The sequence below is a fragment of the Acanthisitta chloris genome, unplaced genomic scaffold (genome assembly GCF_000695815.1).
Source record: "Acanthisitta chloris isolate BGI_N310 unplaced genomic scaffold, ASM69581v1 scaffold33108, whole genome shotgun sequence".
NCBI lineage: Eukaryota > Metazoa > Chordata > Aves > Passeriformes > Acanthisittidae > Acanthisitta > Acanthisitta chloris.
This window is the reverse complement of record NW_008688109.1, coordinates 1165-17429: the sequence shown is the minus strand read 5'-3', so window position 1 is coordinate 17429 and position 16265 is coordinate 1165. Positions and strand designations below refer to the sequence as shown.

The 16265-nt window shown below is 46.5% G+C and overlaps 1 protein-coding gene across 1 annotated transcript; it reads right to left on the bottom strand.

Moving 5' to 3' along the window:
• Nucleotides 1-466: 466 nt before the first annotated feature.
• Nucleotides 467-15505, bottom strand: LOC103808137 (activin receptor type-2A-like; the record flags this gene model as incomplete). The annotated part of the gene is made up of 7 exons (XM_009080902.1): nucleotides 15402-15505; nucleotides 13497-13606; nucleotides 11884-12038; nucleotides 5553-5576; nucleotides 2675-2818; nucleotides 1705-1848; nucleotides 467-612 (listed from the first exon to the last, which is right to left on the bottom strand). Coding segments are annotated over exons 2-7 (662 nt in total), but the record flags the coding sequence as incomplete, so codon positions are not given.
• Nucleotides 15506-16265: the final 760 nt, after the last annotated feature.

Sequence of the window (16265 nt, the reverse complement as noted above, 5' to 3'; positions counted from 1 at the left end):
CCTCATCCAAATCATCAGCAAAGATATGGAACAAAACAATGAACATTATGATACGAAGGCAAGAAAATGAGAGATCATGTAAAGAATAAAACAATCATAGTAAAACACTGGAGGAGCCTTGCACACCTTGGCTTTGATGGGAATACCTGGATCAGGAACTGGAACTATGGTTTGTGTTGGGTTCAAAACAAACCCAGATTTGTGAGCACTGTGATGCAGAGAGAGGATGAAAATGCAGTTGTGACTGAAGTGTGCAGTAACTGCCTCTTGTTTGCTTAAATCACAGGGAACAAGACACTTGGAACAAAGAACCTGATGGTTTCTAATAGACAAACAACCTCCTGCAGGAACCACAGGTAATGGACTCTAGCTAGGGATTCCCACCCGTGGGTACCTCTCCCCTCTTTCCCCATCAGTGAAGCAGTTTGGCTCCCAGATCCCCTCCTGGGAGGCCCTGGGGCTGTACCTGTGTGAGATGGCAGGTTTGTGCCCATCCTTGAGGCCAGGGATGTCCTCGTGCAGGTAGGCCAAGCCCCTGGCCATAGTCTGGGCGATGTGGCACAGCTCATTCCACGACACCACGTTGGCCTTCAGGAAGTCTGTCAGGGAGCCCTGCACAGCACACAGAGTCAGTCACAGCATCCAGCAACCTCCTACAACACACCCCACACTCCTCTGCCCAAAGCTAACTCCTAGTCTTGCTGGCCACTGTTAGGACCTTTGACACCTCGTCCTTCCTTATGGGCCAGCAACAGTGTTAAAGACACAAAACCTAAATTACTCAACACAAAGCCCTCCAAACTCTCCAGCCTCCCCCATGGATTTACAGGTCACCCAGCTGAGGTGTCCCTGGGTCATGTGTTGCTGCATGGAAAGCCAAGGGAGAAGGGAAAATAACCAAAGAGTTGGCAGAGTGTAGAGGCTGAAAGGAGAACTAAACCCATGTATTTTCCATCAGAGCCCTCCTGGGTGGGTTTTCCAACAGGAACAAGGTTTTGTAACTCCTAGGCCAAAAAAACCCCAAACAAAAATGGCAGGAAGATAAGAAAGGCAAATGAGTTTGGTGTTATCTACTTGACCATGAAGAGCTGTCAAACATTTTAGCTAGCTGGACAGTTTTAGTCTTGGCTGGCAACAGGCCCCAGGCCCCATCCTGAGTATTCTCATGGATTGGGATGTTCCCAAACCTTTCCCAGGGAACACCCTCCTCAGGCCTCTGCCTATGCCAGGGCTCAAGTTTGGGTTGGGTTTGTTGTTCTCTTTACAGTTACATCTCTGTGCCTCTATGTGAACTACAACATAGTCTAAGTAGACAAAACACCAAATAAATTCTTCATTCCACAGGTTTATGTTTCTTATTCAGGACAGGATGTGTGTTACTTGCACTTTCACAGACCAGCAAAAATACCCCCCCAAAATCTCTGCCAGCTGGAGTTTCTCATTCATTTAGACAGGTTTAGGTGAGGGAATTTAAAAATATCTGTTCCAAAAACCAAAATTAAAAAAAGGTGGAATGAGTTTTTGTTTGTTTTCTAATACAACTCTTAGCCTTATCTAACACCAATCCTGTATGCAGCAAAGGCTGAAGACAAATTCAGCCCAAGGAAGTGAGAACAGCTGAGAGCAAACCCAAACTGGTTTGGATGTTGTGTCTGTGCATTCCTAAGGTTTCCCTGCTGGCCAGGGCAGGAATTCCCAGCTCACCTTCTCGTGGAAGGCTGTGATGAGCCAGAGGTCCACGTCGATGCTGGTGCCTCTCTTCTCGGCCCCGATGAACTGCAGGATGTTGTCATGCTTCATCCCAGGTAAGCTGTAGATCTCATACTCGTTCTGCCACGACTGCTTGTCCTGCAAACACAGCACAGAGCCCTCAGCACCAGGAAAGGGAATGGCAGGGACAGGCCCCAGGGAAGTTTGCTCCTGACACTGACAGTGCAGTTGTAAATGAGCTGTCAGGAAATCCAGGGAGTTTTTCCTGGAAGGCCTTGAGTCAGCATCACAGTTTTCACCTGGAGCAGCAGTGGGTGGGTTTAATTAATGCAAAATCCATCCCAGTATCTCCATGGAGGATCACCCTGAGCACAGCTGAGTCACCCAGAGCTGTCCAGGGCACTTGTTGGGGAGAGAGTGTTACTTCACCTCACTGAGGCCTATTAACTGCACCCATCACCCTCCAGGTTTGCACTTCAGGACACTCCTCAGGCACAGCTGGATGTGAGTATTAACTGGCCAAGAGGTGTGTGAGAGCTGAGAAAAGCTCGTGATGCTCAGAGTGTAACTCTGACTAGACACAAGTTTCACCAAGTTTGTCTTTCAATTATATATTTGTTGTGTTAAAATTGCTCTTTTCAGTCAATAAAACTCTTCCTGCATCTTGTTCAGCTCCAAGAGAGTGCTCAGGCATTAGAATGTGCTGCCCAGGGAGGTGGTGGATTCACCATCCCTGGAGGTTTTCAAGCTGAGACTGGATGTGGCACTTAGTGCCATGGGCTAGTGACCACAGTAGGGCTGGACTTTGTGATCTTGGAGGTCTTTTCCAACCTGGTTGATTCTGAGTCTGTGATTCTAAGCCATTTCCATTTGGGCTTACAGGAGTAAATAAAATCTCTTACTGGGGCCAGAAGAGCTGATTTAATGGGATGAGATTAGGAAGAACCCAAGAGGTTCTGCTCACCTGAATGGGGAATATTTTCACTGCCACATACTCGTTGAGGAGTTGAGCTTTCCACACACACCCAAATCTCCCTCTGGCTTTGATCTCCAGGAGCTGCAGTGGCTTCAGACCCATCAGTGGTGATGGTGGTGGTGGTCCAGGATCCTGCAAGCAAGTTCAAACCAGTCACTGTGCTGTCAGGGGGCTGGAAACTGGGAGAGACTTGGATCACACAGCCAAACCACTTTGCAACCAATTCCCCAACCAAGCAAGACACAGGACAGAACCTTCTCCACAGAGAGGGAAATGGGATTGTAAAACATGCTCAGAGGGGATGTGGGAGAGGGAACATTGCCACAGGTACAGACAGGCCTGGAGAACCAGGTAGGAAAGCACTGCAGAAATTCAGGAATGCTCTAACCAGGTGGGACAGCACAGATGACATCAAGGAATAGCCTAACCAGGTGTGAAGCACAGCAGAAAACAAGGAATTGCCTAACTAGGTGGGAAAGCACAGCAGAAATTAAGGAATAGCCTAACCAGGTGAGAAAGCAGAGGAAAAATTAAGGAATAATCTATCCAGGTGGGAAAGCACAGCAGCAATTAAGGAAGAAAGATAATCAAGCTTTACTCGTTCCTTTGTTCAGAGCTGGAACTGACATTGGCACCTTTGGTGCATTTAAGGTTTTGAGTGTGACCTGTTCCACACCTCCCAACTTTGCCAGTGTGTTCCTGAAATCCCAGGCACTGGGATTTCAGGAACACACTGGCAAAGTTGGGAGCCTCCAGCTCTGCTCCTGGAGACACTTTCCCTTCCTGTGTCAGACACATATCTGGCTAGAACAAGGAGATTTTAACTTCACTGCCAGAGCTGTGCTGTTCCCTCCAACCTCCCACATGGGACTGGCTTGTCCCTGCAGAGAACATCCCAACAAACAGCCCTGAGGTTTTCCAAAGAGCCTCCAAAACACTGGCATGTCTGTTCCCTCCTCCATTTCCCCCAGCAAAGCTGCTTTAAGGAGAAAGAAGGGAAAAACTGGGATAATAAATGATAGCTATCCATTCTCTGGTTTCTTAGGACTTGACAAACACATCCTTCAGAAAGAAGGAGTTTCAGGGAGACTCAGAGGAATTTAAGGAAAGTGGAATGCAATTCCAAGGATTAATAACTAGGAAAAAAAAAGTGCAATTCCAGCTGGAGACACACTGCAATGTGAAATCCAAACAGTCAGTGACAGATGCCTAAAGCTGTTCCATCCCAGCTGCAGTTTGAGCTGGACAGGGACCACAGACAGGGAAGTTGAAGACTTCCCTCCCATGGAGCCTTTCATTCCCTGCCAAAGCTCTCTTGGAATACTGCAGGCACCAGGGAAACCTCTGTCCCTGATTTCCAACTACAAACTGTCCTTCCAAACACTTGGAAACACAACTTGTAATTGTTCTAAGTGAAACTAGGCACAAGGTGCCCAAACTTCCTGCCCAAATCCTACCTGAATTTGTCTGTTTCCCACCAGACCATGATGCTTTCCCAAATTCCCTATTTCCTAGACATCCCTGGCAGTTAATACCTCCCCATTCCCTGTCAGCCCTTCCTGTGGTTTTGCACATTTCCCATTCCTGGGGATTCATCCCACACCCCCAGCCCAGCCCCTGTTCTCACCCGGGAAGCAGAATTCCTGCTCTTACCAGAAGGAATCATTTCCCTTTCATTTTCCCCCTGATGTTTTTCTAAACAACTTTCTCCAAACCAAACTGCACAACTCCAGGGCCTATTTTTGCCCAGCAACATTCCCTGAGAACACTTGGGGCTCTCCCTGCTCCACAGAGAGATGTTCCACGTGCCACAGGCACAATGATCCCCCTGTGGCGCCGAGGATGGGGATCCCATGTGGATATATTGGGCTCACAGCTTGCCACAGCTGTCCAAAAACCCCACTGCCCATTCCTCAGCTTCTCCCTTGGGCTGACTAATGCAGGGAGAATATTCCTTAAAGAAGGAAGGGTGACTTCCAGGGATAAAGTTCCCTAAGTGGCCCCGAGACCAGAGAGGAGGTGACAGCCAGGAACCCACTGGAAGCAGCTCCTTTGCAGCCTCTTCCCTGCTCAAAAAACTGGAGCCCAAACAGCAAACAGACACAGAAGGAACTCTGAGAGTTCCTCACAGCTCCATCCTCAGGAAAATATTTCAACAGGACCATTCTGTCTTCTTCTAAATTACATTTCTAAGCTATTTCAGCCTTAATTAGAGCCTCGGAGAGGCAATGGGAATGAAGAATTTATGTTGCAGCTCAAATCTTGGTGTCTTCAGTATCCAATTTAATGTGATAATGAGCAGTGATGAGAATTAAGAGCCTTGAGTGACTCCAGTTCCACACGAAGTGTCAGGACCTTAACACAGGTAACACCAACTCCTGGGCAGGGGCAAAGCTGAAGTAGAGACTCAGCAATGAAAGAGCATTTTGCTCCACCTGATTTACTTCTGTGAGTTCCAGAACCACACAGAGACCTATCACATCCCTCAGGATCACCACTCACCTCCACCAGGTGTGTCACAGGAGGGAGAGGACAGCAGAGACCCAAAGACAGGACACAGGGGAGTGGGATGTGCTGTTTGCTGCCAGGGAAACCCTCTGTGGTGGGACACACAGTCCCTGCTCAGAGGTGACACAGCCCCTGAGCTGCCTGTGTCTTCTCTCACCATCAATCCCTGTGATTTTGACCTCACCAGCCTCAGAAAGGACAGCAAACCCTACAAACTCCATCCCCAGCAGACTCAGGCTGCACGTTTGAACCACACACGCTCACAGATGTGTTGCCCAAATGATAATTCACCCCCAAAAACAACTTGTTACACGTCCACAAAGTGTCGTAACCACGAAGAGACAGGAGAGCAGCTTACCTCAATCATTATGTGAAAGGCATGCTTGCAGAGAGGGAGAGAACACAGCAAGAGAAATTACTACTGGTACCAAGAACGGGGTGAAAAAACAGCACAGGAGGCAAAATCAGTTAGCTGAGAGTTGACAGCAGAGGGATCCACGGGGACAGCAACACCTGGAGCAGCAACAGAGCATCACCACAGCGAGAACAAACCGTTGATGTGTCAGCAAAGGGCAAACAGGGTTAGTAGACAGACAGAGCCGAGTGATCTCAGAACCAAGAGCACATGCAAAGGTTGTTCCACCTGCCAAGGCACAGGACCCGCTCCCTGCAGTGCCCCGAGCGCCCAGCAGAGGGCAGCGCTGCACCGAGCGCCAGAGCTCGGGAATGGGAAACTTCCCTGGAGTTCAACCTCATCAACAAACGGCACAAATTGGGGCTACACTGAACCCACAGACCCGGGAACTGGGGAAACGGGTGAGCGTGAGCACACCACACCCTGCAGACACCACACGGTTAAAGGCTCTCCCCAGCGAGGCCCAGGAAGAGTTTACAGACTGGAGCAAAACCCATTGCAAACCTGAATCCTGGAGCTCTGACACCTGGAACACGTTTGAATGATGCAGTTGTGCTGCTTTCATCTCCCAGTGTCACTTCTGAGCCACTTTCCTTCCTCCTCCTGCACACTGTACTGGGAGGCACTGGGACACTGCCCAGAGAGGCTGTGGCTGCTCCATCCCTGGGAGTGTTCCAGGCCAGGCTGGACAGGGATATTGGGGAGAAATCCTTCCCTGTGAGGTGCTGAGACACTGGCACAGGTTGCCCAGAGCAGCTGTGGCTGCTCCATCCCTGGGAGTGTTCCAGGCCAGGCTGGATGGGGTTGGAGCACCCTGGGCTGGTGGGAAGTGTCAGAGCAGAGTGTGGAACAGGATGATCCTTAATTTCCATCCCGTGACTCTGTGATTCAGGATTGTCCTTCACAATCTGATCAGATGGAATTCCAACACTTGTATCAGCTGTGATGGAACAGCCCTCATCCCTTCCCATTCCCAGGGTGCTGCAGGGCCCACAAGGAGCTGTTCCCTGTGCTTGGGAACTGCCAAGCACACCCTGAGTATTACCTGGATGATTGATCACAGACAGGCTCAAGGATTTCTTGGAGACCAGCTTCGTTTGGAGCTGGATTTATAGCCACTGGAACTGAGCTTGGTGCCACTGGCACAGCAGTGGGATCCACCAGGATTACTCCTCCCACCCCTGGGAGCACCAGGGCAGAGCCAAACACCCACACCAAGGGTCTAGTCACCAGCAACACTCTCCAGCTCCTGAGAATCAGGTAAACTCCTCAGGAAGAAGCAAAAAGATGTAAAATTCAACCCAAGACCAACCTCCTGGATGCTGTCCCAAGGCTCTCACTGCTCCCTGGAGGGGATCAGCTCCCAGTAAATGGGACACAGAGGGAAATCAGACCATGCATTTATGCTCATCACTGTCCTCCCTCTCAGAGCACTGACCAGGCTCTCCACCAGGAACACAAGTGTCCCCAGTCTGAGCATGGGCAGTTCATTCCAGAAACCAAATATGTGCTTTGTGCCAGGAATTAACTCTTGTGAACAAAACCTGAGAGCAGATATGTGCTTTGTGCCAGGAATTAACTCCTGTGAACAAAACCTGGGAGCATTTCAACCCCCTCCAAAACCCCCATCACCTACACCAATGCATATAACACACTATTTATGCTGCCTGAAAACTAATTCCCAAGGTTTTATCAGGGATTAGGGACATGATTATGATATTTGTAACCAATTAGACCAAAAAGCCTCAAGCAATGTGGGTTTTTTCCCCCAAATCTGGGCTATCCACAACCACATTCTGAACTGTAAAACCTCAGTGTCCTCTCAGCTGTTAAATACAGACAGCCCAAGTCACTGTGGGTGAGAGTAAGGCACAAAGCAGTGCCTACATCCAGGGTTATCACATGGATACACATCTCCTGACTCCAACAGGTCCCATCCTGAAATTAAGCCAACTTTCAGGAAGTCAGGAAGAAGGAAAACACAGAATTTACAAGCCAATGCTGTGCTGGAATCGATGCCAAAGCCCAAAATACCTTGAAGTTCACTACAGAAACACATTTAAAACTGTTGGTTTTCATTTTAATTACAATTTAATTAAAAAGTTCCCTTTAGGCTCCAATTCAGGGTAAGATAGTGTAAGTCTGGATTTGTATTGTTACCTCTTGAAGATGTAAAAAAAAAAATACAGCTGTGTTTAAGGCTTATTTAAATGGAGACACAGCTCATTCCCAAAGCAAACTGACAATCTGGGGAATACCTCTTGAAGATGTAAAAAAAAAAAAAAACAGCTGTGTTTAAGGCTTATTTAAATGGAGACACAGCTCATTCCCAAAGCAAACTGACAATCTGGGGAAGCAGTTTTTAGAAAATCCCATTTTTTAAGAGCTCTCAAGATTTAGAACCATAGGGGGGAAAAACTAAGACAGATTACAAACTATTTACCCAAGACACACTGAGGATTCCTTATCTGCAGTGCCTTTCCTGGTGCATTCCCACAGAATCCCTGGATTTGGGTTTGGGGTTTCCCCCTGTAAACAACCACATCTGGGCTGTTCCCACCCTGAGCTCCTCCCTAGCCCCAACTCAGTCCTTAGCTATTTCTTCCCCTTTCTGAGCTTTTCTCGGTGCTAGAAATGGGAAAAGAGATGGAATTAGAATATAGAATTTCCTGTAAATAAAAATCTTGGCTTATCCCTCCCTGTATTTTTCAAACAGCATATTTTATTCTTTCCAGGTTTGGAATAAATCCTCTCCCTTGTGTTTTTCCTGTGTGAAAATGTTTCTGTTAAAATATCTATAACAACAAGAAGGAAGAAAAGAAGTGGCTGAAAGGCCAAAATGGAGAAAACCTGAACACTTGATTTCATCTCTTCATCCTTCAGCAGCCAACTGTGATTTTCCTAGTGTGGCAAAGGGATAAAGGTTATCCCAGAAATTTTAAGTAGATCTAATTTAGGGAATAAAACCCTGGAGAAGATACACTGAAGAAAAACTATCATGGATGGAAGCAAAGGGAGACACCAACCTCTATCACAGAGTATTTGGGGTTCATGCTTAAAAACCCTCTGGAGTCAGAGGGATAAGGTCAATATCTCCTTCCCTTTGATACATGTGCTTCAATTAATTCTTGGAGCACAGGACTTTGGAGACAAGGGATATTCTCCACACAGACAGGGGCAGTGAGCTTCATCCACGTGGGGGAAAACAGAACAAAAATGAAGCACGTGAAGATTCTTTAAAGCCTTTCCCCCAGAGCACAATAAAGTGATATAAAAGGAGGTTAAAAGCAGAAATGCACAACTATATCATCCTCTTCTCTAAGAAAGATGGTAATTCCTAGCAACTAGGCTTGGTTTTGTGGACACCCTGACATCCAGGATCCATCCATTCCCAGTTTTCACATCTCTGGTAACACCAACCAGGCCTAGATCAGAGCTCCTTGTGCTCAGGGATTAACACCACAACACATCTCTGACCCAAGGAAGCTCCAACGTTTCACAAAAATAGGTCATGAAGACACGATGTGAATCTCTAGAGCCTTTTTTCAACCCTCTCAACATATGACTCCTCTTTTAAAAACACCCCAGAGCAAAAAAAAGCAACTGTGTGATCCAGTGAGATATTCCTAACTTGGGCAGCCAAGTACAAGAGGTTAACCTCTCCCTGCACAGTGAGGATGTCAAATGTTGGAGCTGAGAAACACCACAAGTGTTGCTGGTGTCAGTTGTGCTGTAAAAGGGTTCTGGTCCCTTCCCTGAGCTGACAGGGTGCTAACACCACGCTGGGAGTTAGCACTGACTGACAACTCTGGCCTGAGCTCAAGAGGAGAGGGAAATCGAGGCCTGGAACGTGTGTTTGCTGCAGGAGGAAACCAGAGAGAGAGAGAGGAGCACCAGGAACAGTTCCCTCAGTGTTGTGCAGAGACACAGATGTATTTAGCAAACATACATTTGTTAATAACTCATTTGGGAACGTCACAAGTGACAGATTTGATGGAATCTGACAGCTTGAACGAGCTGGTTCCCCACACAACCAGCAAAGAGCACAAACAGAGACACCAGTAGGTAAAGCCAAGGCTAATTGTCTTCTGTATTTCACTGCAGGTACAAATATTTCTCCTACTCTTTCTTCCTTTTTGTTGTCTGAATATTCCAAACTGTTTCTTTCCCCTTTGCTCCCTGGTTTTGTGCTTATTATTGCTGCTTCTAATCCTTCCAGAATTGCTCATTCTCCAGTGTTTTCTCATTTTTTGGCTTATTCCTCATCTACCCTTCAGTTTTTCACTGCAAGATTAGTACCAGGGCAGAACCTCAGTCCTCCCTTTGCCTCTGTGAATAACCCAAGGAGAGAGAGAACCCTGATCTGCACCTCCCTGTTTTCCAGGGAATACCTGCTATACACCTGACCTAGACATTTGCTCCACAAAGGCTTAAACAACAATCCATTTGCCTACAGACTCAGGCCCTAATTATAAAATAGAATATTAAATGCATTAATTGCACAAGTATTTAAATGTTCGTCTCGTGGTTCTAAAGTTACTAAGACTTTTCCCTCTCTTCCCACTTCCTCTGTCTCCTGTTCACATCAGCTCTAATCAAATTCCAAGAGGGAAACACTGCTCTGCTGCATATGGGAGAATATTTATCCATTGGATTTGCATAATTATTTCATTTGGTTTTGCAGGCAGAAGGAGCTTTTCCTGACTTTCCACCTCGGTCCTTAATGGCAGATAAGAAAATATTGTTACTCCACAACAAGCACCAACACATCCTCAGCCCAACAGATCCAATCTCAGCAGCAGCAGAGCAGGTGATTACCCTAGTTATTAAACCTTCAGGTGTCCACTCCTGTCCCAGGCACAAACCACCAGAGGAAAGAACTGCAGAGGAGACAGAGCACAGGACTCAAGTTCTTCGTGTCTCACACGTCTTTAACTCATCCCTCCATCCACTGCTTCAGTTCTTTGGGAGGAAAATGCCACACTGAAGTTACTCCCACAATGAGCAGCTCTGAATCTTAGCTCAGAGACCACTGGGTTGGTGTGAAGCCCCAGCTCCAGGAATCTGAGGCAGAGCAGTAATTGTGCTGGCAGATTGCAGGGAGTGTGAGGAGCTGCAATCCTCTCTGCAAGGACAGCAAACAGACTTCTCTCCTCTAAATTATGTGCTTTTCATTTGGCAAGAACATATGTCCACTGCCTCTCCCCAAATTCTCCTCATCTATTACTGAGAAGCTGAAACCAAAACAACTTGATCTATCAACCACAGGCAGTACTGATTCCTGGAGCATCCTGAGTGAGGCAGTGCCACTGGAAACACCACAGGAACTGGAGGCACAGAGCATGGACACACCAATTCTGCCCAAAATAACAGGTTTAATTTGATTTGATCATTGTATGAGAGGCAGTGACACCCCCAGGGACTCTGGGTGGTCACTGCACTGAGCTCAGCTTCAACTCCTGCTGCAAAAATCCAAGTGGTTTCTCTGTTTCCACTACCACATTTCCTTCATCTTTCCTGCTCTGGTCTCAGCAATTTCCTGTCTTAACTCTTCCCATAAAAGCCTTCTAATCTCAGCTGAATCTCCAGACACAACTGAAGGAAGAGGAATTCTAGGATTAACAGTAATTACACCTAAGGAATCAGCTGGACCCTCCCAACAGCAGGAACCACACAGAGCCAGGAAAGGTTTGTTTGGATGCAGCACAGCAAGTTTACATTCAAATCTGGAGACCACAGTGTCCTAATACCTTCTAAGTAAAACACAAACTCTGCTGAAACTGAAACATCTGAAGAGGATAAAACAGAAAATATATAAACAAACAAGAGGAAAAGATGACAGGAACCACAGTGAGGCCACGAGCTGAGCCAGGCCCTGGAATTCTGCTTCACATTCCCTTTTTCTGACCCCTGTACCCCAAATCCATGCACCAGTCCAAATCCACATCACCCCTCAGCCCCTGAGCACAGCTGTGCACAACCCTCACACGACTCTTTGACCTACAAACTGTCCAGCAGCTTTGCTTTTGCCACCTCAAGTGCTGTGTTTACTTCTCCTCCTCCCCAAGACGTGTAAAAAAACCTTGAGTAGCTGCTCACAAAAACCAATCAAGGAGAAAAGGCAGTGGAAGTAAAGCTTAATTTTCTGCTTTTGGGGGAGAGCAAGCGTTAGCACCTGGAAACCAGGAAGGTAAGAAGACTTGAGGCAGGTGCCAGATGCTCTGCAGGAAGAGGTTTGAGCAGGGGAAGCCCCAGAGGCTGCTGCAGCGCTTACCTGGGTGGGAACGAGCACCGGGGGATATGCCAACTTGTGGTGTCTGTACATCCAGAAGGAGAAGAGCACGATCACTGCAATTCCCATTATAGGCACCAAGGAATACAGCAGGGTGTTGAACAGAGGTGGCTTCGGGGGCACAGGGTTGGAAGTGGCTGTAGGGACAAAAAGGACATGGTGTTAGGAAACAAACCTCACCCTGTGTCTGGGACAGCCACGGCCAACAGTTCCTGTGAGCACCTCAGGGACCACAGAGTCCCACACAAACCACACCTGCTTCAGCTGGCACTTTGGGAAGCATGGAAACAACTCAGATCACACATCAGCACATGGAACTTTTGGGGCCTCTAAGCTGCACCATCCATCAGGAGTAATTCTTTCACAGAAAAGGTGATTAGACCCTGGATGTGCTGCCCAGGGAGGAGGAGGAGTCACCATCCCTGCAGGTGTTTAAGGACAGACTGGCCATGGCACATGGTCTAGTTGCCATGGTGGTGTTGAACCTGCTGATTTCAGAGGTCTTTTCCAACCTGACTGACTCTGACCTATCCACACTGTGAGAGAGGTGTTGGTACTGCTAGAAGATTGTGAGAATGTCATCACCTCATGAAGGAAAAACATCAGTGCGGAGGTTTAGCCTTGCACAGGGCAGAAATAACCTGTCAGCATCTCTGCTGCTTTGCTGGGAGGAGGAGTTCTCTGGCTGAAGACACTTGCACAGGAGCTCAGGAAAGGCCCCAGAGAAGCTGGAGCTGTTTCCAAGGCAGCTGACACAGAGGCAGCACAGCCCCTGGGGCAGCAGAGGTTCATCAGAGTGAGGAATGTCAATTATTGCCTTAGCAGCATCACTGACAGAAACGACAACAATATCTCCTGGGTCAACAAAGGCTATTTTAATCTCAGAGAAATTTAATTTCATCAACAACTTCCTCTGGCTCTTTGGTACAGGAGACTTTTGCTGTTTGCAGCTCGGTTATTACCACGATTCAGTTTTCCAGCAAAGATCAGATCCCTAACTGGAAGGAGATAGGCAAGAAAAACCCACTCAGCCTTTAGCTGTCGGTTTATAAAGCAATTATTTGTTGTGTTTGGCTGTTTGAATTTTGTGGTAGCCTGGGAGGAAATTCTTTGCCCCTTTTTAAAGGTGCCAATTTACTGGGAAATTCAAAGGTCCAGCTGGGTCAAAGAGAATTGTTTGAAGAAAAGCAATATCCACAGGCACATGGATTTGGACTTGATGCTCCCAGAGGTCTCTTCCAACCTTGATGATTCTACAAGGAGGATGTGGCTTTTAGCCCAGCAATTTATAGTCACTTCTAGAAACTTAACTGTACAATTAAGGTAAGACTGGACAGTAACTTCTGTATCTTAAAACAGCTAATTAGTTCAGATTATCCTGGGAAAGAGCAGAAACACCTTTTATCAGTTTCAATGACTCTCAAGACAGAACTTTTCCAAGTGGAAGCAACGAACTGGCAGTTTTCTTCCTGTGAGTGCACAGAGCTCTCTCAGCCAGGAATGAGAAGGAATAACACACCAGAGCATTTGGGACAGCCTGAAGGCCAAGGTGAAGCATTTCTGAGCCCTCCTGGCTGTGCTGGAGAGGAACTTACGCTGTGTGACCTCCATCTCTGGGAAGTAGAAGAATCTCTCGTTGCACATGTTGCCTTCACAGCAACAGAAAAACACTTCAGGGCTGTCTTTCTTCTCTATGCAGTCATTCCTGGAAAAGAGAATGATGAAATATTTATTCATCTCCAGTTGGAGGTTGTTTGGGTTTTTGTTTTGCTTGCTTCAGAGAAAATAAATGCTCAGCTTTAAAATTTAACAAGGGAACTTCATTAACTGGTTCAGGAGAACACATGACCCAAATAACTGCTAAGTCTGATGAAATGCAGGAAAACCTTTGTATTTGGTATTGCAGTGAAGTATTATTAGCACAGGGCAGCATATTTTTGCTGGGTTTAAGACAAAGGTAAAGAAAAGGCCCAAAGAACAGGTCACAGTCTGGAATTACAGGGTTGGACTTGACCTTTGAGGTCTTCTCCAACCTGATTGAGTCTATGATCTAACATCTAACCAAAAACCCTCAGCACAGGGTTGAAGGACTTGGGGGTAAAAGGGAAACAAGTTTCCTCAATTCAGTACATCTTTAGAATAAAAATATAAATTTTGTGCCATCTCCCCTGCTCAGATGATGCTCAGGACAGAGTTTGTTCCCCTCTGTGAACACACTGCAGGAAAGGAACTGCACTCACAAATAAGCTGAAGCTATTCAAGGCAGGAAAGGAAAACAAGCAGTGCACAGAGCCAACCTGAGAGCAGGAAGAGAAGGTGAAAATGCTGCAAAGCATTGAGGGGTTTAAATGCAGCTGAAGATGGTCCTGAAGTGTTGGGTTCATCTGCAAAAATTAGGATTGTTTCACAGAACCAGCTCTGACTTCACTCTCTGATGTCCTCAATCTGCTGCTGGAGTTGATCACACTGTAACTCCCTGTCCAGGACACCACTCTGCCCCCAGAGATAAGATTTGGGGGGTTCTGGACAAACACAGCAGTGTGTGTTCCTAGGACAAATTAGTTACTGAGGACACATTTTGACTCACTTTCCAACTATCTCCTTACCATCCTTCCTGTTTTTGAGTTCTTCTTCCAATTTCTTCTCTTGGCTCTAGGGAAAACCTCATCTCAGATATTTTTTTTTTGACTGTGGAACTACTGTTTGAATTCAGTTTAAATTGCTATTGAAAGGGAAACAGTGTGAGGGCAACTTGGTTTGGTAGAAATGACTCTAAGGATTCATTCCACTCACTCACTTAAGAAACACCAAAGAAAAAGATACTGAAATATGACTAAAATGATTTTTAATGCATTTTCTGACTTCTCTTCCTTTCCAAACAGTAACTTTGGGGCAAATAAATCCTAGCACAGTACTGGAAGGAACTGTAACACCATTTCTGAAGAGAGTCATGACCTCTACTCGAGCAGCATCTCCCCAACCCCAAGTCCTGCTGTCACTGCTCGTGGGGACTTGCTGCACCATCTGTTAGCAAAGAAATGCCTGCAAGCTTAGAATATTCCCTGCCTCAGAGCTCTCTGAATCCAAAACACTTCCATGAGCAGCTAAATTGCAGGCTCAAAGTGCTGACTGCCCTGCTTTGGAAAAAAAACTGTGGAATTTGGAATTCTGGTTGCAATAATTGTATTTGTATTGCTTGGCATCACAAGGCATTAGAGAATGTTACTGATAGCCTAAGGAAAAATGAATTAAACACCTCAGGGGTTGAATAGAGAGTAAGGAAATCAGGTAAAACTCTGATTCTATGATAAAACACACATTCTGCAAATAACACAAAGCACTCAGATCAAGTCTGGTCCCTAAATATAACTGAGGGGGGAAAAGCACCTAAAAATAAGACTATTATTTAGACTATTGTATTCTCACTCTTGGCAGAAGGGATGAAGTATGTAAATATATGGACAAAGCATTTTGAAATCACAACTCCAGGTAGAACACACCTGTCATAGCAGTTGATGTCATCCAGCCAGCAGCCTTGCTTGACAATCTCAATGGAGCCAGAGATGTTCTTCCACGTGGCAAAGCAGTGTCGTCGCTTGTCCTTGTCACCATAGCAAGGCTCGATGCCACTGCGGTTGGTCTTGTCTTTCTCCCAGTTGGCATTGTAGTAGATACACTCCTGGGTCTCTGACCTGCCAAGGATGGCACCTGGGAGGGAAGGGAATCACAGTGAGATGGAAGGCTGAGGGATGGGACACATCAAATCAGGCTCAGGATGCAATAAAACACCATATACTGTTGCACGTGGTGTATTACACACACAAATCCATATAAATGTATCAATGTGATCTCTCTCCCCCTTTTTTTAAGGAAAGAAAACATGTAAAGTTCATGAGAATTCCAAGTGTTGAAAGAGAAAACAAAGCTCTTCTGTTAAGTCAGTGACTTGCATAACTTAGCAGGATATGAAGAACAAGTTATGGCAATGCTTTTCCCTGAATAGCAATGACAGAGAAAATTTCAAATGCTCCACAGCAAATTTAATTAAAATATTAACCAAACCAGAAGTTTCAGCCAGGACAATCTACCAAAAGGCATTTTTGGCTCTCCCCACAGCACGTGCCCAGTGGGATCAACCACAATGCAAGGAAAGCCAAGTGGTGTTTGGGGGCAAACAGTGTCAGAGAATCATGGAATGGTTTGGGTTGGAAGGAGCTTAAAGCTCATCTTGTTCCACCCCTGCCCTGGGCAGGGACACCTCCCACCAGCCCAGGGTGCTCCAACCCCATCCAACCTGGCCTGGAACACTCCCAGGGATGGAGCAGCCACAGCTGCTCTGGTGCCAGTGTCTCAGCACCTCACAG